Here is a 25,565-nt window from a genome sequence, read left to right as displayed (position 1 = left end):
AACTTAAGTTCTTGCAAAACTGTGTGTGAAAATGTAATGCAGACTATAAAAAAAATATAGGTATTAAATTATTAGTCCGATGACGGTAAAGTATACTGTTCTGACATTACAGCTCCCAATCTGTGAGGGTAACCTCGTCACATCACGCCATCTCCTGGTTCTTTATGAACATAGCATGACCTGGTTGCCATGTCAGAATGGGGGGGAAAAAAAAGTTACAGCACAATTTTGTAATGCATATTAATAAATATTCTTTATTTTGTCAATTTTACACATTGCACCCTTCTTAACATCACATCCAACCCCTGTTATAAATGGATGTTTTACTGTAAAATCTATTCAGATTATATAATTTCTGTACACATTTATTGGTACAACTTTTCCCACTAAAATGAAGCATCACAGAGGAAGAGACAAGAGAAAAAAACAAAACAAAAAAACAAGACTAACATCTAAACCCTAATGTCACAGCTTGCAAGCTTAATTAACAGACCCACTGTGCTCTAAACCAACAGCCCTACAAAATGAGACCAGAAAAGAAACCGGGTTTGGTCAGGGTGGGACGGACGACAACAACAAGGACGGTGTGATAAGGTGAACAGGAAGAGGTGACAGAAGATGAACAGAGGTGGGAAAATAAGAACCACATGTACTTCAACCAAAGAGGGGGTGTGGGGGGGGGTCATTGAACAAAGAGGGGGTGTGGGGGGGAATCATTGAACAAAGAGGGGGTGTGGGGGGGGGGGGGATCATTGAACAAGACTAAAATGCACTAGTGAATTCTTTCTCCTTTAAAAGGCGGTGCGAGCAGAGGGGTGGTAATCACCATGTGTGTTGTCCCGGCAACAAGATATCATGACAGTAGAGTAGTGCAACGGCAGCTAATTCATTAATTGACGCTGGTGGTGGCGGCAGCAAACCAATCTGCACCTCCGTGGCAGTACTTGGTGAATTTATCTTTCAGGTGCTGTCGGTACTGGTCACGGTTGTTGTAGAAGGACTTGTTGTTGTCCACAAACGACTGGATCTCATCCTGCGTGAGGCAGTTCTCTTCATCTGAAGTCACTTCAGAGTCATCCTGTTTTTAGTACAACAACAACAAAAAAAAGCACTGATTACATTTTACATTTTAGTCATTTAGCAGATGCTCTTATCCAGAGCGACTTACAGTAGTGAATGCATACATTTTTTAATTTAAAAAAAAATCCATACTGGTCCCCCGTGGGAATCGAACCCACAACCCTGGCGTTGCAAACACCATGCTCTACCAACTGAGCCACACAGGACTTTCAAAACACACACACACACACACGTTGAATCAAATGTTTTACATCCTACCACTCCATATGGAACTCAAAACTAGTACAAATAATAACGTCAACACTGAAGTGACCATCCCAACTTTTTGAAGAAAAAAACCGTCACTGACCAGTAGTTCAATGAGACTTTTGGCACTGGTATCCTCCAGATAATGGCTGAGGTTCTTTCGATGTTCTGCACACGGTAACTGCAGTGCGATACTAGAAAAGGTGTCGAGGCACAACTGGGCACACGTCTCTTTGGTTCTGCACACGGCTGACGTTGCAGCAGTGTTTTGCCCTTTCCTGTTCTCTTCCACAACACATACCTCTGCATTTGGACCCTGTTGAGAAAGAAAAAAAAAAAAAAAAAGTTTATTTTTAATTAGTTTTGCCTGAGAAACAATGAATGACATGACCAGATCACATCTCTGACTAGGCTAACGTACCCATCAAGAAAATCTGGCTAGGGGAAAGGTCAATTTCAATTATAGACTATATGAATGGGAAAATACTATATACATATATATATTTTTTTTAAAGCAGGAATTGCTGCTAAATCCCATCCTAGGACATTCTCATCTCACCTGATAGTAAGATAACAAGCCATTGTTCTTTCTTCTCTTATTCTTCTTCTTGCCCTTGGTGTTCTCTTCAGAGCTGGCCCAGCACTCCACACAGCTGTCCATACCATCCTCTTCCTTGTCTTCAGCACATTGATGACCACACAAGTAGTCTCCTTCAGATGACAAGACGACAAGGAGATGACAAGGGGGGGGGGGTCCATTAAAACCATAAGACAAATTCATTAAATTCCATGTGAATAGCGAGGGAAAGCAGTACCTCGCAATGTTTTGGCATGCAATATCTGATAACTTCAGTAAAGCAAAGGCTATCATCAATGAATAGGCTAGGATATTCTACAGGCAACAGACCGAAGACTGAACACACACACACACACGCATCATTAGCAGAGAGAAAGAGCAGGTGAGCCAGCACATACGACTTCGTAATCTGTATCTCGTAATGTCTTGTCTTACAGGCCTCGCAAATTCACAAAAGTAGCCTAAAGTTCCCCTCCTTACTCTGGTTTTATTTAAAATGACAGGCTGTAAAGGTCTGGGAAAAGTTATCTTCTAGTTAGGCCTTAACACAGAAAATAATATGTTTTGTAATAACTGTACTGTGATTCAAATTTGTGTGTGTGGGGGGGGGGGGGGTTCGGGATAGTTTTTTTCTTTCTTAACGTTACAAATCCCAATTTTGTTTTAGCTTTGACACAACTAGCCAGTACTATTTGGACCATTAACTGAAGATGGACCAACCTGCTTCGTGGTGGTTGCAGATACCCTCAGTGCAGGCGACGTCACATCCTTCCTGTGAGCCAGGCTCGCTGCCTTCCATGCTAGACGAGTAACCACAGTCACTCCCATTACTGTGAGGCGACAGACCTAAAGAAATGACCAAACAATTAAATAAATAATAAACTCAATGAGGCTGGTCTAGCTGGTAATGCTTCTACATATATACAAAAGTACGCAGACACCCCTTCAGTGGATTCAGCCATTTCGGCCACACCCGTTGCTGACTGGTGTATTAAAAAAAAAGAAAAAAAAAAAAAAAAAAAAAAAAAAATCGAGCACACAGCCATGCAATCTCCATCGACAAACTTTGTCAGTAGAAAGACCCGTACTGAAGAGCTCAGTGACTTTCAAAATGGCACCGTCATAGGATGCCACCTTCCCGACATGTCAGTTCGTCAAATTTCTACCCGGTTAGAGCTGCCACGGTCAACTGTAATTGCTAGGGGAAACAACGGCTCAGCCGCAAAGTGGTACGCCACACAATCTCACAGAATGGGACCGCCTTGCGCTGAAGCACAAAAGTGTCTGTCCTTGGTTGCAACACTCACTACCGAGTTACAAACTGCCTCTGAAAGCAACAGAGTGATAAATCACGCTTCACCATCTGGCAGTCCATCTGACGAATCTGGTTTTGGCGGATGCCAGTAGAACATTACCTGTCCGAATGCATAGTGCCAACTGTAAAGTTTGGTGGAGGAGGAACAATGGTCTGGGGCAGTTTTTCATGTTTCGGGCTAGGGCCCTTAGATCCAGTGAAGGGAAATCTTAAACGCCCCAGCATACAATGTAATTCTAAACAATTCTGTGCTTCCAACTTTGTGGCAACAGCTTGGGGAATGCCCTGTTTCAGCATGACAATGCCCCTGTGCACAAAGCGAGGTCCATACAGAAATGGTTTGTTGAGATCGTGTTGAAAAACTTGACCGGCCTTCACAGAGCCCTGACCTCAAACCCATTGAACACCTTTGGGATGAATTGGAACGCTGACTGCGAGCCAGGCCTTAACGCCCAACATCAGAGCCCGATCTCACTAATGCTCTTGTGGCTGAATGGAAGCAAGTCCCTCCAGCAATGTTCCAACATTTAGTGGAAAGCCTTCCCAGAAGAGAGGAGGCTGTTCTAGCAGCAAAGGGGGGGGACAGACGACGACGACTCCATATTAATGCCAAAGATTTTGGAATGAGATGTTCAACCAACAGGTGTCCACATACTTTTGTTCATGGTGTGTGCGCACACACACACACACTAGGATTGGGCAATGTCTGGAATGACACATCATCCTGTCCAGATATTAGTGTGTGCACGTAGGTGTCAAAATGGCAGGAAAAATACAATATAAACTACACATTGGTTATAACAGAACTGTGATTTGGTGCATAATGTCATTCTAATAAAGATGCAGGACCAGCAGCAAAGACCTGACCGAAGTCACTTGCAGAATATGCAAAAAGATTCAGGGAAAAGGATGGACAGACTACAAACTGTTAACATTTACAAGTCCATCATCCTGCTGAATTCACTACTCTGGGGCAGAAGAGGTAAACATTGTGGTGTTCCCTGCCAGACATGGTAAATCAACTTCCCCTAAAATGGTTCCTCATTGCACTATTTTTTAATAATATAAAAAAAAAAAAAAAAAATTGTGGCCTATATTCAAATCTAGAAGCATCTCATTCAAAAAACAGAGAGGCGCACAGCCCCGAGGACACAGAGAGGCGCACAGCCCCGAGGACACAGAGAGGCGCACAGCCCCGAGGACGCACAGCCCCGAGGACGCACAGCCCCGAGGACGCACAGCCCCGAGGACACACAGCCCCGAGGACACACAGAGACGCACAGCCCCGAGGACACACAGAGACGCACAGCCCCGAGGACACACAGAGACGCACAGCCCCGAGGACACACAGAGACGCACAGCCCCGAGGACACACAGAGACGCACAGCCCCGAGGACACACAGAGACGCACAGCCCCGAGGACACACAGAGACGCACAGCCCCGAGGACACACAGAGACGCACAGCCCCGAGGACACACAGAGACGCACAGCCCCGAGGACACACAGAGACGCACAGCCCCGAGGACACACAGAGACGCACAGCCCCGAGGACACACAGAGACGCACAGCCCCGAGGACACACAGAGACGCACAGCCCCGAGGACACACAGAGACGCACAGCCCCGAGGACACACAGAGACACACAGCCCCGAGGACACACAGAGACACACAGCCCCGAGGACACAGAGACACACAGCCCCGAGGACACAGAGACACACAGCCCCGAGGACACAGAGACACACAGCCCCGAGCACAGGAGAAAAAAAATATTCTGTCAAACCTTAAGACTTACTTGCAGTTTTTGTTGCACTAATTTAGATAATTTTAGTACTTATTTTGTAACTTTTATGCCTATATTTAGGATGTGTACATTTCAAAATGCACATCCTAATATGCTTAGGCTATTTATTTTTAGCCTAAGCCAATGTTCATTTGTTATTTTTGGTAATAATTAAAATAGGGTCACAAAGAACGTTATAAATAATCATTTGTTTTATCTGATTGTACGTTTCGGATTTGCAGTTCGATAGGCAAAAGGCATAGCCTGGATAATAGGCCTATTTGTCTTACGGGCGAGCGGTTTGCTGACGTCAACGTTGTGAACAGAGCGCCCCATGGTGGCGGTGGGGTTATGGTATGGGTCGGCATAAGCTACGGACAACGAACACAATTGCATTTTATCGATGGCAATTTGAATACACAGAGATACCGTGGGGAGATCCCTGAGGCCCGCTGTCGTGCCATTCATCCGCCGCCATCACCTCATGTTTCAGCATGATCTTTTTTGTTTAAAGTATCTGTGATGAAGAGATGCATATCTGTATTCCCAGTCATGTGACATCCATAAAATAGGGCCTAATGAATTTATTTCAATTGACTGATTTCCTTATATGAAACTAACTGTAAACAAAAATATATATATATTTTTGTTCAGTGTAAATGCACAATTTGTAAGCTTTTCAAAATAAAGTTGTTAGTGAGACAACTTCCAACTCATAATTTATGTATTTTTGCTAAAAATCGCAAAACAACTTTATAAGATAAAACTCCGTTAAGCCTATAGAGTCAATCAAATGGTTGATCGTAAAAGACTAGGGTATTATTTTGAATAGCTTACAAATTGTGCATTTACACTGAACAAAAAAAAAATATATAAAAAAATAAAATAAAAGCAACAATTTCCATGATTTTAGATGTAAAAACGATAAGCCGGACAACAGCTTGTTGACAATATACACCTTCACAGTCAGTGTGGGTACACATCCCAAGCCCACTGCTACTCTGCCTCCTGTCTGAATAAAGGGAAAACCATTAAATATATACATGGAACTGGAACACACAAAGAGCTCAGCCTGCCGATTCATCAACCGTGACCGAAGATGACAATTAGCTGTCTAGCTAGGATATAAATACATCACATCTTGAGATACACATTTCAATTGTACATGGTCCCTTAAAATCAAATAAATACATTTCAGAAAGGACGGCTGTCATTGGTAAGATTGATCTTACCCAGGGTCAGGTGTCTGGTCTTGAGTGATGGTTGGATGGTGGTGACAGCATTACCTTTCTTGACTTTAGGAGAGCCCAGGATGGGCACGGTGCTATCTGGGCAGCTGCAGGAAGTAGTGCTCTCGTTGCTGGTGACGACAACCTCCACACAGCTGACATGACCCTCCTCCTCCTCTCGGCTTCCACAGGCCTTGCAGCCACCGCTCTCCACAGACTCTAATGAACCCTGCATGGGGGGCGATAACAGAACGACAGGACAGTATTAGAGTAACGTCCCTAAATGGCCAGACCATAGAAAAAGGGAGGACAGTGTTATGGGCAGGGAGAGTTAAGGAATTTAAAACAACATTTGATGGCTATATTTGCCATTTAAACCTACTGATGGCATTTTGACCGTCTGAAACACAATGTGTGAACAACAAGATCACAAAAAGAACACACTATTAATCCGTCAATAACATGGTTAGCCTGGATGAGGTTAACCAGATAATGTGGAATAAGTGTGCTGATGGCATGCGAGGACAGTTTCCTATAACAGACTCACTGGTATTTCCCTGTTGTCATGCTGCCTCAGTGTGTGTGTGTTTGTGCGGTGTGTGGTGTGTGGTGTGGTGTGTATGGGTGTGTGTGTGTGGGGAAAACGATGAAGCGTTACCTCATCCAGGCTCTTGTCCTTGCCCCCGGCCTCCTGCTCAGACACGTCGAAGCCACACTTGTTTTTGCGTCTGTTCTTCTTCTTCTGTCTCTTCTTCTCCTGCTTCAGCTCCTTGGCCCTCTCCTCCTCCGACAGCTCCTCACACAGCTGCTCCAGGCGACTGATGCCCTGCACCTTCTCCACCGCCGTCTGGGGAAATGGGTGTTACCAAGTCGTTATTATATATTAAAAAAAAAAGAGAGGGTTCCTGGCTAAATAAACATATAAAAAAAATGTATGTCAAATGAGTCAATACATACACTGACATGCCACCGCACTGTAAACAGAGACTTGTGTCGGATGGGAAAGCACTCGCCATACATCACCTCCATCAATAAAACATGTCTATGTCACATAAGCTCGGTAGCCTAATGCTGGCAGGCATTGTGCAAACAAACCTCAAAGCTTCTGCGTAAAGCGTCGATGCCGAGGCAGAAGAGCATCTGCCAGGTCTGCTCCTCTGCCCTCAGTTTCTGCCAGATTCTGTGCAGTCGCTCGTACAGGTGGATGCCCAGGCAGGTGAGCACCTCTTCTTGCGCAATGTCAATGGTCTTGGCGTGCCGTTCTCTGCGCCTGAACGCGAGAGGGGCAGGAGTCGTGTTCGAATTTGCATGTTAAATTCTATATATATATATATATATATGACATTCTAGAACGTCATAATTCTAGAACATTTAACTAGCAAAACAAAAAAAAAGTTAGTGAAGAACTACAACTAAGTACATCAGAAGGTCAACGGCAGAGTGAATCATACTTCACTACTATAGTGCTGGTCAAATATACTGGCACTTTCCTTATGTTACAAGACATGAGGAAATGAACATGAAAAGGGAAGAAAAAAAATAAAAGTTTGGGCTCCACACCATGTTATTGGATTTTCAACATTGCAGAAGCAATTGTATTTTTGTAAACTTTATTTTCTAAATACACAATTGTAAACTTTAAAAAGACATCGTATGGACAAAAATTGACTGGGATTTAAACAGTAGCGACAGAAAAGAATTCTAAAATTCACATGAAAAACTAATTTTTCCCACCAGAGACCAGTTTCCATAAAAATTCACTTGTTGCAGATAAAAGGCTGTGCTTGATGACGTAGTGAACATAAAAATAACTCCATCTAATTTTCTACTCTGATTATGGTTGTCACACAAACTGTTGAGTTATATAGTGATTGTGCCCTCTCTAGTCTTGGCACGTGCACTCTAGCCAACAACTGGCCTACATGAGATTATCATGGACAAAAGAGTAAAATAACTTATTTGTTAAACAGCAGCCAAGCATCGATCATCATGTCATCAGAATAAGACTCTCGATATTTATTGGAAAGTAGCATCAAGTCCATCACCGTGCACATTCACCCTGTGAAGTTCCTCATAACTTATTTAATCTGTAGCCTAATAAACTGCATGCCTTCCCAAGTCGTAATGGGTGGACCACACAACATATTGCGCGACTCCAAGTTTACTTCGATATGGTTATATTAATATTTTGACATTAAAAAAAAAAGGTGTTTCCACAGCCATTTCTCACATAAATGTTAGACATAAAAAAGATCCCACCTTGTCGAGAACATTTTGGTTGTCAACATTTGAAAAGTTCACCGACAAAATTTGCCCTTTGAAACCGGCCCGTTGTGACATTTTTCATCCAAAGTACTTTACTTTCAGAAAAACGTTGGATCGAAACCTGGTTAGTGTAATGAAATGTTGCTTAAAAAACCCCAGCTACTTTCAGAACTACCAAGGGACTTCTGTATAAAGAAGTATAAAGGATTCAGAGTTGGACATTAGGGACTAGACCTCGAGGTTAAGTGACTGGACTACATCACTGTCCTAGAGCTGGTACTTGGACGCACAGCCTTTGGCCAAGACAACTGCAGACAAACACTCCTTGTAGCCATGAGCTTGCAGCACCTTTCTACCAGAAGTTTTGCTCACTTTTCAGCAACAAACTCCTCTACTTCTTCAATGTTTAAGGGATGCCTTCCATCAACTTCTGTTATCTGCACTCGCTGGTTTTGGATGTGATTCAGATCTGGACTCTTCCAATGAAGAGTCCAGAACAGTCTAGCAACTATTCTTGAACCATACCTGGGTGCTTTTGATGTGTGTTTGGGACCTTCAATGGAGAGCCAGTTTTTGGGACACTTAAATATTGGACTCCAAAAACACCTGATAGTCTGCTGATGTCATGCTCACATTTTTCTTTTGCACATGCAACAACAAAAATTCCTGCTAGGAGGAAATGCAGGTTTTAATTAATTAAAACAAAAGAATATGATCAGTCTGTGTGTAAAATAGTGGTTAATGTGAACCTAACTCACAGCTAAAAAGTGTAAAGAAAGCATGCCATTGTTATTTGTTGCCTAGACTTCACTGCAAATGAACCTCAAGTCTTAAGAAAACACCAATATTGCAGTTAGTCATGACAGCCTTTATAGAACACTTATGACCACACAAACATCTAAATATTGCACTTGGGATTTAAAAAAAAAAAAAAAAAAATTGTTTAAAAAAAGTAGAACTAGAATGAAACAGGCATTCTGTTTTTGCTCTATTATAGTGGCCACTATAATAGACATCGATCAAGTGCACAAGGCTACATGTCTGCAAAAACATTCACTGAGTAAAATAAAACAAATTTTAAAAAGTATAATACACACCCCCCCCCCCCCCCCTCACTGTCAAGTTCAACACAACAATACAATATCTTTGGGCTACACTGCACATTATACACTTTCTGCCTGGGGACATCTGTTCTACAAGGTGCCAGCCATGCATGAGACCCTTTGTAGGCATAATTTCTCTCTTTCAGGCAGAGAGTATACCTGGCATACCCCTTTTTATCCACTGTTTTGAAAAAGTGAGAAATAGGGAAAGTGTGTGTTGTTCCTTTCACCTCTATAGTGGCATCCAGGTTAAACCAGGCCCAGCTACACTTGATCCCTGAATCCAATTGTTTAACAAGCAACACCTCATTTTCACCTAATTCTCTCATTCTGAAAGTTAACCACATACTGTTGAGGGAAAACACTAGTTAACAGATAGTGGTTAGTTCGTTAGCTAGTTAACTAATTTCACACAGATTTCCAGGGTCCAGTAAGCAACTAACATGTTATAACTTGAGGAAGTGCCAGAATCCCCGCTCCCCCTTATAATTTCCTTCATTTTGTGGCTAGAGTTAAATACTTTCTGTGGCACACAGAGTCAAATACTTTCTATAGAACAAACTTCACGTCAGGATAGGAAACCGAAATTAATAAATGTGTGTTATATTAAACAGAGGAGGGAGTAAAACTTTGGGAAGTAATAAACATTTCAGAACAACTATGGCTGAATTATGCTTACATTTAAAAAAATACTAGTCGAATAAGACATGGGAGAGATGACGAATTTTAGCAAAGAGATTAATTTGGTAGAGCTTGGTGTTTGCAACACCAGGGTTGTGGGTTCGATTCCCACGGGGGACCAGTACGGAGAAGAAAAAAAAAAATGTATGTATTCACTACTGTAAGTAGCTCTGGATAAGAGTGTCTGCTAAATGACTAAAATGTAATAAAAATCAGGAGCTGATTTGGGTATGGGCGACATGGGCAGCCATCCAGGGCTTTAGCCAAACCGAAAACCGCAGAGAAAAATGCTTTCTGCTATTAAGATCAGTGAAATGTAGGCTAAAATGACAACGGAGTGAAAAGAAGAGCAAAAATCTCAACTAGCAAGCAAGTCGCCGCAAAATTATGGCAAATGGGGGAATTTCGGCACAACAACGGCAAGGACTCGTATACCAGTTAATACTATTAAACGAATTGGTTAGGTTATTAATGTTACCTCATCTGATGTTGTAACGTTAGCCGTCTCACTTTATTAGCAAGCTAATTTTCACACCATAACGGCTCAAATAATTGATTTTTAAGTTGGCTAACGTTGCTCAACAGTACTCTGGCTTGCTAACGGAGAATACGATCCAGCTAAACGTTAGCAAGATACTTAACAATGCTAATACTTGTTCCAACAACACACTTTCTCCCTCACCTCAAAAAAACTTTCCAAATGCCAGTTGTTTTTCGGTTACAAGCTCATGAAGTAAAGTTACAGCTTCTCACCTAACGTTACCTCATCGTGTAGGCGACGTGCTGCTGTAAACGGCAAGCTGCCTTCCCACAGCGCTAGCTGACGCTGTAACTAGTAAGCTGGTTGTCTCTCGTTTCTTCAGTCGAGGTGCTGCGCTACATTCTGTTATGTGAACGACTGGCTCAGCCTTGGATACCTAGTCCCGTGTGGCTCAGTTGGTAGAGCATAGTGTTCGATTCCCACCGGGGACCAGTACGGAGAAGAAAAAAAAAAAATGTATGAATTCACTACTGTAAGTCGCTCTGGATAAGAGCGTGTGCTAAATGACTGAAATGTAAATGTAATGTAAAGGGATACAGCAGACAGTCTTGCTCCAAACCCACATCACTCATTCGCTTACAGCCAGTAGTGATCCAAACCCCCCCCTCCCATACTTTTCTCATCGGATCTACACGAATCGCATAGGTCACCTATTTTAGATTCGAAACGGTGAAGTTCGCCGAAAGGTGACTTAGTTTCCATCCCTGTGGAGTGGCTGAATCCCATCCAAACCTATGGCAAGTGCTGACAACAGCAGTATGTGGGGTCACCCCTCAAACACTGAAGAAATAGAGCAGTTAAAGGCTGTGCAATCAAGTACTAGCTGTGGGGGGGGGTGCAATCATTTGGTCCAGGAAATTTTCTAAAATAAAAACTGTAAACTGAACAATAATAAAATTGGTTCTGTAATGTTGAAAATACAATAATATGTGGAGACCAAACTGTTTTTCTTTCACTTTCAACAAATTTTTAGAAAAAATAAATAATTCTTTAAGTTTAAGGATGACAATTTATTTGTCCAGTACTGAAGGTTACTACACGTGTATAGAACATATATTATAGAACAAAGGGAAAAGGCAGCAGTGTACATACTCGTAACCTCCGGAGAACTCAGGCTCGGCTCGGCCCAGGAGATGTGCCATGAAGTCAGTCTCACAGCAGACGTGGACGTGGTGCTCTTGGGGACAGCAGCGGAGTCCCTCGTACAAGGCAGCGCAGTAGCCCTTCTCTTTAGTGCAGTCTAGCTCCCCTACAAGGATGTTGTATGCTCTCAGTACTTTGTTCTTGCAGTCAGTACAGAACCTGAAAGGAAGAGAAGGGAAGGGAAGATTAAAACACTAGTACAATTTCCAAGCAGTCTAATGCAAAAATGAAGCCCATTGGATGTAAACATGACCTATATTACTTAAAACCATTACCGTGACTTACCTGTGCTTGCGCAAGTATGTTTCCAGGGTTTCCAGGAGACAGGTGCTATCGATCAGGACGACTTCGTCCCTGCACTCCTGAGACATGAGCTCCCACACATCCATCCAGCTTCCCCTGTCAGCAGCAAACCCCCCCCCCATTGTTAACATCATGCACGACTCAAATCAGCATATTATTTCAATAAATAAACCTATCAAGTCAGCTTCACAATAGAGGTGACGAAAAGGACAGGCATGCCAACTTAACATTGGCAAGTATTCACTGGATAAATCCAAATTAAAATGCTCTTTAACTCAAAAGTATTTTACCTTAAAAAAAATGTAGAGCTTCACAGATGTACATGTGCACAACATAATGTATGACACGATCCAGACAATGGAGTAAACTACTTCAGACTGACGCTAACTAACTAGCATCCAGAAATGTCACATAGAAACGCTCTGAACGAACGAGCTGTGTTTGCTTTGCTTCCTACCTGCTGGGGGCCTGAAGGGATCCAAAGTGAAAAACGAAGCTACATCTGCTGTCTGTCTTGGCTCCTCCATCTTTGTCTTTCTCTAAACCTAGCCTTTTGTCTACGCTGCCTTCTCCTCTAAAGATTCAGAGATATCTTAAAGACACTACAATACTGCACATCACAAATGACTTACTGCAGTTTCAAATAGCCTAGTTTGGCCCTGGTATGACAAATGTGGACATTCAGCCAACATTTAATTTACAAGGTCTGAGAGAACAGGCTTTGCAACTTGTTTTTTTTCTCCAAAAATGGTATCATACATGACATGAAGTTCAATACAAGCAGTTTAACAGATGATAAATAGCGGTGTTAAATGTGACTCACCCCAAAGGCTTAGGTTTGTGTGTTTCTAAGGAGTGCAACTGGCAGCGTTTATTCTTTTTGCTTTTTGGAATGGCATTGATCATGTCATTCAACTTTGACCTACAAAAAAATAAAAAAAAACATGTTTATTTTCCTGTCTAGCACATTACTTATACTAATAGTTTACCATAAAAACATAGTTGTCAGATTTTAGCATATGTAAGTAATGAAACACAAAACACCCCCCCCCCACACACACGATTCTTACATGGCCGTAAGAAATTGTATGCAATATCTCTGCTGTCAATCGAGGGCACAGTTTAGAAAGATTGTTTCTTAGGTAAATTGGCCAATAAAGTACAGATAAAAGACAGGCCACAGCAAGAGTGGGTCTTGTGACAGGTCAATAAAAGGTAGGCTTCAAGTGAAGCAGTCTGACAGGCCAAGTAAGTATGAAGGTAACAGGAGTATTAGTCTTGCGACACGCGTCTCGCTCACCCGTGGACGTAAAAGAGGGTGTAGAGCGTCTTTGCGTCGGCCATGCAGGTCTTGGTGACAGACAGCACGCCGGTGGGTTTCACAGTGAGGGGCTCCAGTGCCGGGTTCCCGGATTCCACTAGCTGGGAGAAGAGGCGCTCCACGCTCCGCCTGCAGCCCACACACGGCACCAGCTGGGACAGGGCGCTGAACACCTCCCTGGAAGTTACCATCATGGCGATGTTCAGGTCCTGCTGCTTCAGCATGTTGTGATGCTGAGGGGGGGGGGGGCAGAAGCAGGCAGGCACACGAGACAACACTTGACTTAGTAATAGTGTAATAGTTAAGTGTTGAAGAAATAAAAAGGCATAATCCGTGAGCAAAGTATGACCAACAGTCTTACGGGTAAATATTATCAAGCCATGTTTGAAAGGTAAACTCAAATCTTCTATCACAGCACTCACCTCAACAAACTGCTTCATCTGAGAGCTGTTGACTTGGTGAGTGTCAAGGTTCATGACACTGTCAGTAAACTCCATCACCATCTGTAATAAAAAGAGGGGCATATATTGATAGTGAAAGTGTCATTAGCACAAGTATCCCACAACGTGACTGATACACAGGCTAAGTAGAGGGGGTAAAGCTATCCACTAAATGAATGCTATTTCAACATTAACCTGTCCATACAGTTCCTGCATAGCCAACATATGTCCAGGCTCAGTATCCAATACGCTACAGCTGCTCAAATGATAAAAATGTAAGTTAGCCACCCACCCAGCTAACAAGCTACCTAGCAACCGCATACAAGTAACAGTTTGCCGGTTAGCTGGTCAGTTAGGCTGGCCTAACAGCTCAGAAACGTAAATCCAAAATACATTGCATAACGTACATCAGGGAATCATTGCAAATTCATGACAGATCGAGATAGCTCGTTATGCCAAAATAGCTAGCAAACATTGCTGACTGGAAAGCCGGTTGGAGAATCGGGCTAGCTAAGTTAGCTTGCTAACGCTAGTTGTCGGAGAGGCCTAGTTACATTAGTCATCTCGCTCCCAACTAACGTTAAAGCATTTGACCCGAGTTTCCTGGTCGACATAGCTAGCTTCTTTCAGAAGAGTACCTGATTGCAAAACCTTTCAAACAACTACAGCACCTTGTGCTAGACGGTAAAAATGTTTACCGTGAGAGTGTCATCGATGTACAAGGGAATCTGTCTTGCGAGGAAAGGGAAGTCCTCTTCCCCGTCCCTGCAAACCGCAACCAGGCGCGCCATGTCTTCCAGCTCTTGTCGTGGTGGTAGCAATACTGCCTGTTCACAGTGGGGACAGATTGAGCAAATCCAACAGTCGCAGTTTCACCAATAGCTAGGGCTAACGTTTACACCGCGGGTCATTTCAACTTCTATGCCTTGTCATTGCTTAATATCAAAAGTTAACGAATAATAAAATTGGAAGCTGACATTGCAATGTATCCTTAACTAACTAGTTAAATGATATGCAAATATGGCGACGGCAACAATTTCTCGAGTATTCTTAATAAAACGCTTATGTGGTTGACCAATTGTACCAAGTCTCTGGCATATTTATCATGGCTAACTTGCTGGCTACGCTAGTTAAGTGGATGCTAATAAACGCTGGCTAGTTAGCATGGTGCTTACAGTAGCAAAGTTAGCTCGCTAGTTTTGAGAGAACTTCAGTTGGTTTTTGAAACTGAGGTGCAAAATCTTTAAGAAAATACAAAAACTCCCAGTCATGATGTGTTAGATTACACCATTTGGCTTTGTTCATATTTACTAGTAACTAGTTGTGGTTAACATTATGTTAAGTTAGCTATGTAGCAGCTACGTTTCAGGGTCTGAGGAAATTCTAATCAAATTGAATCGTCAGAATGCCACAGATAACTGGTTAGCTCTCGCCTCAGAGTAAGTTAACAAATCCTGTCCATGTTCTTAAATAAAACGGACACTCCTTTCCGAACTTATAATGACATAATTTTGTAGACACAAGCAATCGTCGTATATTACTTACCCGCTTTTAAAAGGTGTCTTTTTATTACAAAAAAAAAAAAAACAAGTGCGACAGAGGTGTATGTGCCGGCGGTAACCTTCGCCCTCAAGACGTACGAACCAAAAAAATAACTTCCGGGCAAAGTTTGTGCAATCCGGGATTATCGGGACGTCCCTAACCAAACTTTAACCTCGTGATTTTGGAGGTATGGCAACGAGAGACCAAAGATTTGTATAACTAAACCTAGATAAAACCACAGCCTGTCGTATATAAATGAAAACAAAGAGTTATAGTGGGCAGAACAAGTAAGAAAATGGGCAAAGCTAAGAACGATCTAGCGAGATCCGATTGGTGCGTTCTATTAAAGATTTGCATATTTCTGTTAGACAACGCCTACTCTGTAAAGTGCGCATGTGCAGAAACTCAATTCGCCTTTGTACTCCTTCTAAACAACTGCATTTTTTTGTGCTTTAACAAAGGGTAAAGCCTAAAAAAAACGTTGTCCACTCTGTTCGTAACATATAGTTTTGGGAACAGAGAACTGTATTGAGATCAAATGTTTCATCGATGAGAAAATTAGCAGAATATCGGCCAAAATCCATCTCGTTCCACCTTCTCCCATTGCCGTCCACTGGACTTCCTCTCACTACCATATTTGGTAGTGAGCGGAAACGCCAAGCGGATGCTTCACATTTATACATCTGGTGGAATATCTGTCTCATTGTTCTATCTGTGGCAGACTTCTCTTCAAATCAAATCAAATTGTATTGGTCAAATACGCATGGTTAACAGATGTTAATGCGAGTGTTGCGAAATGGCTTACCGCAACCCTTGCCTAACCTTAACCCAGCGTTTCCCAAGCTCGGTGCACGTTTTGGTTTCTAGCTACACAGCTGATTCACATTATCAAAGCTTGATGATTAGTTGATTATTTGAATCAGCTGTGTAGTTCTAAGGCAAAAACCAAAACGGGCACCCCATTCGACTCCCGAGTTTGGGAAATCCAATCCTGCCTTAACCATTTGAAATGTCGACTTCAATGGGTGTTATGGCCGTCCCAAGGATTATTAATAGCACTAACCCTGCTGGAAATTATTTTTCAAAATCGAGCGCTAGGGGTCGACAAAGAGGGGAAATGTTATTCCTGGTGGACCTAAACAATTTTTTTCTCCTGGCTGGCTCTATGATAATATATTTAATCAAAGTAACATTAAATGTGAATTAAAAAACGAAACATTTGAAAGCAGTTTATTATCAAGAGATCATATTTGTACAACATATTTGCATAATATTTACAATGGCAACTTTTGCTTTAAAGGTCATGAACAGTCAAAATCATGTTTTTCATGAAATGTGATGATATTTGGATGAAACCAGATCAAAGTATTGGTGACCAAATGATGAAAAATTTCTGTTGCTTCTACATTGATAAAGTTTGATCATAAAGTTACTGGTCCCCTCCCCATATCAAACGCTTGGATTCAGGAGGCGGGATTATTAAGGGGATAGGTTGACATCACCCTAATTCTCATTTTAATACACCAATGGTAACATGATATTCTCTTAAATAAGGATCAACCTTGTAACCAACATCGGAGAAGGCGTGTTTTCCGAGGGGCGTGGTTTATACTATTTGTCTATGGCGAAGATACTGGTGTTAGCTAGTTACTGGCTAGCTAGGTCTTCACCTGTGTCTGGTGTTAGCTAATTGGGTAGGTTAGTTCAAAACTCTGACACAGTTGTCATGTCAACACATCCGTCAATGCTGCTGTAAACCACATAGCAACAGACATGCCAAACGGGAGAAGTATAAAACAAATTGACATCAGTAGCTTGGCTTTCATCCAAATGGCGACCGATTTTCATGCTAATATTCTAAAATCTGCATAAAAAACAATATGTGCATTTCCCCACTAGAGATGTATTTTCCATCAAATTTACTTGGCTGTGCGTGATGACGTAGTGCACATAAAAATGACTTTTGCTGTTCAATTCCCATGTACCAAATAAAAAATACACGCTAAATGGGTTTCCATCACATTTTCAACTCTACTGAAGGTTTTGTCACAAAACATTTTGCGTTAAATTAGCGATTGTGCCCACTCTGGTCTTGGCACGTGCGCTCTAGCCAACAGCTGGCAGATACAGTGTGGGTATAGCCTACATGATGAGATTATTTCACTCTTACAAAATAGTATCATGTCATCAGAATAAGACTCTTGATATTTATTGGAAAGGAGCATCAAGTCCATCACCGTGCACATTCACCACCCTGTGAAGTTACTCATAATCTATTTCATCTGTAGCCTAATAAACTGCATGCTTTCTGACCCAGTTGTGTTAGAAACACGAATGCTTAAATACATTTGGTCAATCTGACACATTTATTATTTCTCAATTCAATAGTGTTTGAACAACACAAGTAAATTAAGTAAATCTGTAATAATAATTTCAAGTAAAAATAACCTGTTTCCATTAGGTGTAACTACTGTCCAAAATTGAATTAAGTAGATCCAAATATTTATTTTGTGCATAAGCTCATCACCGTGCACTTTCACCACCCTGTGAAGTTCATCATAAGTTATTTAATCTGTAGCCTAATAAACTGCCCGGTTTCCCAGAGTCATAGTGGGCGGACCACACAACATATCATCGAGTGACTCCAAGTTTACTTTGATATTTTTGCTCATAAAGGCATTTCCACCACCATTTTTCGCATAATTAATTTTACAGACACAAAAAGATCCCACCATGTCGAATGAACGAATTCTGTCGGCATTTACAAAAATTGTGCTCAAACTACCAGTTTTCATCACAGCTGTCATGATTTTCTTTTAATACGGTATGACTTTACCCACATAAAAACGTGGTTACTGATGTTTGAGTTGTTAAGTGTATCACCAAATTAACTTGAGATGATTTTACTGCAACACTGCTCACTACGTCCACGCTGCTTAACATAAGAGCGTTTCAAAGAGCTGTCTCTCAAGGCGAGCTCATGAATATAAGATCCCCGCCCACTCAGCCTGTCTTTTCTAACTTCCTGGTAGTTAGCCATGAGAGAAAAATTTAGTTTTTCAAAAAAATTTGAGCATTTCTAAAAATAAAAAAATTACAGGTGATATTTTAGTCACTCAAAAGGCTTTTTTACATGGGAATCAGAATGACTGTTCAGGACCTTTAACATCAACTATAATATGAAAAACAATGTAACAAAACGAAACACTACAGTTTATTGGAATAAGTCTCTATGACTTATTTAAAATAAGAACAACAGGCAGGCATTGTGCTTACCAGAATTTTACTGTGATTTTCATGAGATGTAAAATGTATATCGCAAAACTATTTATGAACATGTATGACAGCAAAACACACACAGAAATGTAATCACTACTGTTGAATGTATCTACTAACACATTTGTGATTCCAGTTAGTAAATTGGCAAGCATGAAAAACAACAATTGATTACGGTTCACAGCTTGAATGAGACAAAGTCCCTCAACTTTTTTCTCCATTTTCTCCTCAGATACAGAAGCTTCCTTTCTACAAGGATACCAGGAAGACGACACCAATACGCAACCTGATACCGTTTTCATAAAAAACAAAATAACATCAGCAGTTGCTAAACAGGATAAGAAAAACATTGACTGGGCAATAGTCCAGAGGCAGAATGGTAGATTGGCCATCCTGCGAGACACTGGCTCAACAGAGGCCTGACATAGGATCAGGGCAGTATACAGCACAGCACTTCCCAATAAGAGATTCCAAATCACTCTGATCCACTCTTTGACCAGTGTCCTTGGTCGCATTACATACAGTCCAATCTGGACCCCTGCCATATAGATGGCTATGTAGCCCACAACAGATGAAACCCCCTCCATGTTGGCTTGCAGAAAGCCTCCCGTCCTGTCATTGTTGTGGATGATGGAATACTTCAGTTCAGACATCTCCAGGGTCACTTGGTAAAGTCCTCCAATCAGAAGGGCCAGTAGCCATGACCTGTTGACAGGGAACAGAGCCAAGAGCACAGAGGCCACCACTCTGACTATGGCTAGGGTGAAGAAGAAATTCCAGTGCATACCATACTCTGACACGTGCTCGTGGTAACCAGACATTTTGACACTCACCAGCCTGGCCAAGCCTAGAATGACCAGGGGCCAGACAGACACGAGCTGTTTAACCACTTGGCTTAACTTGGATCCTGAGACTTCCTTCCTCCGTGCCTCTGGGCAGACGAGGGCGTTGGCGAGGACATAGGCTCCAACACCAAAGTCCATAACCCCTGTTCCGTAGGTTTCTGTTTTGGCATAGCGTCTTGGGAACACGCTGAAGTCGACAGCTAGAATGCTAATGGCCGTTTTCACATTGACCAGGACTCTAAAGATAGTCACAAAGGGGACCTGGTTGCACTGAACATGGCTCTGGAAGAAGCTCTTGGCAACAGTGTCCTTAGAAGTTTCCCTGGGTCTGGTTGGCCTTTTGGTACGGTAGATATAGCATAGCATAGCCCCAGACACAACCATCAGGCCCAGGATGACTAGGTGAAGGATGTCACTCAGAACGGTGCATGATAAGACCAGGGGTAGTATGATCATGGAGAAGTCCAGGACGAGGTGGGCGATCCAGGGGAGGGGGAGCGCCCCCCTGCCCAGATGGTATAGAATCAGAAACAGTCCTCTGCTGATCAGGCACAGTGGGGCCAGAAAGGAGCCCAGGGCAACTTCCCCAAGGCTGGTCCCATTCAGATTGCTGACGAACGCCTCCTTCAATTCCTTCTGACTTGACATTTCCTACAAAAGAGGAAAAGAAAATCCTCATTCCAACACCTCATAAAGTATTGGACAGTAGCCATCAGGATATAAGGGTATTCCTACCATTACCCTAACCCCTACCATTACCCTAACTCCTACCATTACCCTAACCATTACCCTAACCCCTACCATTACCCTAACCATTACCCTAACCCCTACCATTACCCTAACCCCTACCATTACCCTAACCCCTACCATTACCCTACCATTACCCTAACCCCTACCATTACCCTAACCCCTACCATTACCCTAACCCCTACCATTACCCTAACCCCTACCATTACCCTAACCCCTATCATTACCCTACCATTACCCTAACCCCTATCATTACCCTAACCCCTACCATTACCCTAACCATTACCCTAACCCCTACCATTACCCTACCATTACCCTAACCCCTACCATTACCCTAACCCCTACCATTACCCTAACCATTACCCTAACCCCTACCATTACCCTAACCCCTACCATTACCCTAACCATTACCCTAACCCCTACCATTACCCTAACCCCTATCATTACCCTAACCATTACCCTACCATTACCCTAACCCCTACCATTACCCTACCATTACCCTAACTCCTACCATTACCCTAACCCCTACCATTACCCTAACCCCTACCATTACCCTAACCCCTATCATTACCCTAACCCCTACCATTACCCTAACCCCTATCATTACCCTACCATTACCCTAACCCCTATCATTACCCTACCATTACCCTAACCCCTATCATTACCCTAACCCCTACCATTACCCTAACCCCTATCATTACCCTAACCCCTACCATTACCCTAACCCCTACCATTACCCTAACCATTACCCTAACCATTACCCTAACCCTAACATTACCCTAACTCCTACCATTACCATAACCCCTAACTTTACCCTAACCCCTACCATTACCCTAACCCCTACCATTACCCTAACCTCTACCATTACCCTAACCATTACCCTAACCATTACCCTAACCCTAACATTACCCTAACCCCTATCATTACCCTAACCCCTACCATTACCCTAACCCCTACCATTACCCTACCATTACCCTAACCCCTACCATTACCCTAACCCCTACCATTACCCTACCATTACCCTAACCCCTACCATTACCCTAACCCCTACCTTTACCCTAACCCCTACCATTACCCTTCCATTACCCAAACCCCTACCATTACCCTACCATTACCCTAACCCCTATCATTACCCTAACCCCTACCATTACCCTAACCCCTACCATTACCCTAACCCCTACCATTACCCTAACCCCTATCATTACCCTAACCCCTACCATTACCCTAACCCCTATCATTACCCTATCATTACCCTAACCCCTACCATTACCCTAACCCCTACCATTACCCTAACCCCTACCATTACCCTAACCCCTACCATTACCCTAACCCCTACCATTACCCTAACCCCTATCATTACCCTAACCCCTACCATTACCCTAACCCCTATCATTACCCTACCATTACCCTAACCCCTATCATTACCCTAACCCCTACCATTACCCTAACCCCTACCATTACCCTAACCCCTATCATTACCCTATTTTACCCTAACCCCTATTATTACCCTACCATTACCCTAACCCCTATCATTACCCTAACCCCTATCATTACCCTAACCCCTACCATTACCCTACCATTACCCTAACCCCTACCATTACCCTACCATTACCCTAACCCCTACCATTACCCTAACCCCTACCATTACCCTAACCATTACCCTAACCCCTACCATTACCCTAACCCCTACCATTACCCTAACCCCTAACCATTACCCTAACCCCTACCATTACCCTAACCCCTAACCATTACCCTAACCCCTACCATTACCCTAACCCCTAACCATTACCCTAACCCCTTAAAAGTTAAACTCAGCGAAATAACATTGCCTCTAGAAGCACTGCAGATATTGCAGTGAGCGAGATTCAAGACTTCGCTCGCACACAGTTAGACACAGTATCTGAGCATGCGGATGGGTTTTCTTCAGGGGTAAAATCCATTTGAATTCAATCTCTTTTTGACGGCACCACTTTTAGATTAGAACAAAACCTTCCATACATAATTGCCCATTGTAGAAGTGGTCAGAAAGTGGCTTTTTAGAGCTGAATGACAAAACATTCAGGTACTCAAAGTTAACCCATTTTTGCATACCCCAATATACAATGAGACATCCATGTCTTCATCACTTGAAAAGATAAATGGTTTAAATATTATTTAAAAGCTTACAAACAGGGTTTTCAAACAATTGTATAATGTCTGGAGAAAAAAAAACGTTTCACTAAAAAAAAGTATACATTTTTCTTTAACGTCAATTATCTAAAACGCATAAACGCAGATTTTTCATATTTTATTATCTTGTTGCTTGTTTACCCTATTTTACATCATCCAAGGGGCGTGTTGTGCCCGCCATCGGTTGAGACACATGCTCTTGAATACAGGGTGAGAATACCTTTTTCAAAATGGTACCACAAAGATGGTTGGAGGTCCACACATCAGAGAATGTTGACATGAATATCTGTTGTTTTAAATTAAACTCTCAATCCTCCATAGGAAACCTATTGAAACCATAGAAATATAGATAATAGAATAGATATAGAAATATAGATAATAGAATAGATATAGAAATATAGATAATAGAATAGATATGACCATTGGACCGGCGATCATCTTCGTGGTAGTATTTAGAAGTAAAATTGTCAATTCAATAAAAATATAAATTCCAAGAGTGTGCAAAGCTGTCATACTCTTGTGAATTCTATGGTTTTTACTAGATTAATTGTAGTTTTTCATGTTGTTTGTCTGTAATTTTTATAATGACTTGGTGCTGCCTATCTTGGCCACGACGCTCTTGAAAAAGAGATTTTAAATCTCAATGAGCCCTTCCTGGTTAAATAAAGGTTTAATAAATAAATAATTTAATAATCAAGACAAAGGGTGACTACTTTGAAGAATCTCAAATATAAAATATATTTTGATTTGTTTAACACTTTTTTGGTTACTACATGATTCCATATGTGTTATTTCATAGTTTTGATGTCGTCACTATTATTCTACAAATAAATAAATAAAAATACCCTAGAACGAGTAGGTGTGTCTTAATTGATGGGGTTCCCATGGGGCTGGGGATTCGAAATTTCCCCTGTGAGAGAGGCAGATTGAGGTTTCCAGGGTTAGAGTAGTGCAGAAGTTGTCGTATGCTGAGGCAGTGAAGAAAGTAGAGGAAGATAGGTCAATGGTGGAGGGATCCTGAGAGAAGTGGTGTGACGAGTAGATCCGTACCAGAACAGGGATAAACCATCAAGTGATATATGTTTCAGTAAGATTGGATTTTTGGCATTTATAGCAATGGTTATCAACTGTACTGCAGGGATGGAACGTAAGTCGCAGAAAATAGAGGTTGTGGTGGCAGCTGCAGAGGTATTTGGGTGTGCGAGACTTGATATCAGAGTTACAGGGTGTGTTAAGTGGTGGTGTCCCATCCTTTCAGGTTGTTGGCCTGAAGTAGAACTAAATAGATTTAAATAGTGGAGTAGGGTTTTTTTTTTTGTGTGTGAATGTAGTGTTAGATGGTAGGGTATTTGTTTTATTTTATTTTTTCAAGTAAAGTATAAGGGAGTTATACTCGAGTCCAGCAGATGGCGGTAATGCAACATTTATTGGATGCCAACCACCATTAAACCTCAAGGAAAAAGAAGAAGAAGAGGGCTTCCATTATTTTAATGTCGTCAACTGGGTCAGACTTCCAACTTCATTGGCTGATCCCTCCTGGTGACCCTGTTGGGAGTGGTGTCCGACCAGGTCATCAGGAGGGATCAGACAATTATAAAAAAGAAAATGGACTACTTCAAAATTGAGATAGCCTCAATAGCTCTGCCCATGCTGTCACAGAAGCTATAATGGCACATACAAAAAAATGCATCCTCTATCTTTTAATATGATTCAAATGGATTTACCTTTTACGCTTAAGCTTGGTAGGTATGGGATGAAAACAGCTGTTTCTAACTTCAACAGAAGTTTAGCCTTATGCTTCCACACTCTAGAATAATAGAATAAAACAAGTTGCAAGTTCGAAATGAAGTTGTTGTGGAAATTGACCCGACAAGCTGTTTACTTTGTGCACCCGCTGAATCTACCTTTGATGCCGCATTCAAATCAACTGGGACCTCAGAACTCTCAGACTTTAGAGCGTTTAAGACAACTGGGAACTCGGGGGGGAAAAAACGAGCGTGGAATCTTTTGAACGGTCATCCAACTCGGAATTCTAAGTCGAAAACTAAGGCATCTTTCTAGAGCTCAGACTTTCCAACCTGAAGATCCCTGACGTCATGATTTGACCTCGTTTTTTCTGAGTTCCCAATTGTCTTGAAAGCACCATGAATGTTTTAATTTCAACTTCAATGAGGTGAAGTCAGAGCTGAACATAGCAAAGATTTTTTATATATATTTTTTGAACCTTTATCTAACTAGGCAAGTCAGTTAAGAACAAGTTATTATTTAACAATGACGCCTACACCGGCCAAACCCTCCCCTAACCCGGACAACGATGGGCTAAGTGTGCGCTGCCCTGTGAGACTCCCGATCACGGCCGGTTGTGATAGCCCGAGATCGAACCAGGGTCTGTAGTGACGCATCTAGCACTGAGATGCAGTGCCGGCAGCCTACTCAGGATTCAGTTGAGACTTTTGCATAACGAGATAGCTAAGCAGTATATATATTTATTATTATGAAGTACAAGCAAATATAAGTTTACTTGTATGCCAACCAACTCATTATTTCATTACAAAATGTGATTACAAGATTGAAAATCATTTACGCCTCACTGAGACAAAGAGTCTGGCTAGCCAGCATTTGGCACTAACATCATACAATACATCATACAGACTTGATTATTTTTCCACCTACCGCACTTTAACTTCGGTAGCTAGCCTGGTTCAAAACAAATATACGTTTTATAATAGATGAATCATCCTAGATTAATCGGAGAGAAAAATGTAGTCCACATCCTCGATGAATGTATTTAAAAAAGAAAATCTACCACAACCTGGTGAATTGTTATTTCCGCGTTCTGCAGATGGGCGTTTCTGTGTTCTATGTCACGGAGAGTGTGCGTACTCATGACTCAACAGCCGGTGTGGGCGGAACGAGCTGGGTTAAGAGTTTCTGTGTTCTATGTCACGGAGAGTGTGCGTA

General features: G+C 42.0%; 2 protein-coding genes across 5 annotated transcripts; both read right to left on the bottom strand.

Moving 5' to 3' along the window:
- Positions 1–226: 226 nt before the first annotated feature.
- ggnbp2 (gametogenetin binding protein 2) lies at positions 227–15,846 on the bottom strand. Of its 2 annotated transcripts, none has more exons than XM_014198285.3 (14): positions 15,571–15,846; positions 14,724–14,852; positions 14,008–14,088; positions 13,565–13,818; positions 13,088–13,186; positions 12,247–12,360; positions 11,911–12,120; positions 7,324–7,498; positions 6,887–7,075; positions 6,232–6,457; positions 2,624–2,749; positions 1,886–2,037; positions 1,430–1,642; positions 227–1,078 (listed from the first exon to the last, which is right to left on the bottom strand). In XM_014198285.3, the coding sequence occupies exons 2-14, from the start codon at positions 14,814–14,816 to the stop codon at positions 890–892; spliced, it is 2,121 nt and encodes a 706-aa protein (XP_014053760.1). In that variant the 5' UTR covers positions 14,817–14,852; positions 15,571–15,846; the 3' UTR covers positions 227–889. The 2 variants fall into 2 exon arrangements, with proteins under 2 accessions (XP_014053760.1, XP_014053761.1); XM_014198286.3 differs by having other exon boundaries at positions 6,286–6,457.
- A 935-nt stretch (positions 15,847–16,781) lies between these two features.
- Positions 16,782–25,506, bottom strand: pigw (phosphatidylinositol glycan anchor biosynthesis, class W). 3 transcript variants are annotated; one of them, XM_014198287.3, is made up of 2 exons: positions 25,414–25,506; positions 16,782–20,339 (listed from the first exon to the last, which is right to left on the bottom strand). In XM_014198287.3, the coding sequence occupies exons 1-2, from the start codon at positions 25,489–25,491 to the stop codon at positions 18,840–18,842; spliced, it is 1,578 nt and encodes a 525-aa protein (XP_014053762.3). In that variant the 5' UTR covers positions 25,492–25,506; the 3' UTR covers positions 16,782–18,839. The 3 variants fall into 3 exon arrangements, with proteins under 3 accessions (XP_014053762.3, XP_014053763.3, XP_014053764.1); XM_014198288.3 differs by having other exon boundaries at positions 25,417–25,506; XM_014198289.3 differs by having other exon boundaries at positions 25,278–25,471.
- Between the last annotated feature and the right edge of the window lie 59 nt (positions 25,507–25,565).

This window comes from Salmo salar, chromosome 04 (assembly GCF_965601325.2).
Source record: "Salmo salar chromosome 04, fSalSal1, whole genome shotgun sequence".
Taxonomy (NCBI): Eukaryota; Metazoa; Chordata; class Actinopteri; order Salmoniformes; family Salmonidae; genus Salmo; species Salmo salar.
Note: the sequence above shows the minus strand (reverse complement) of the source record. Positions and strands in the feature narration are given on the sequence as shown.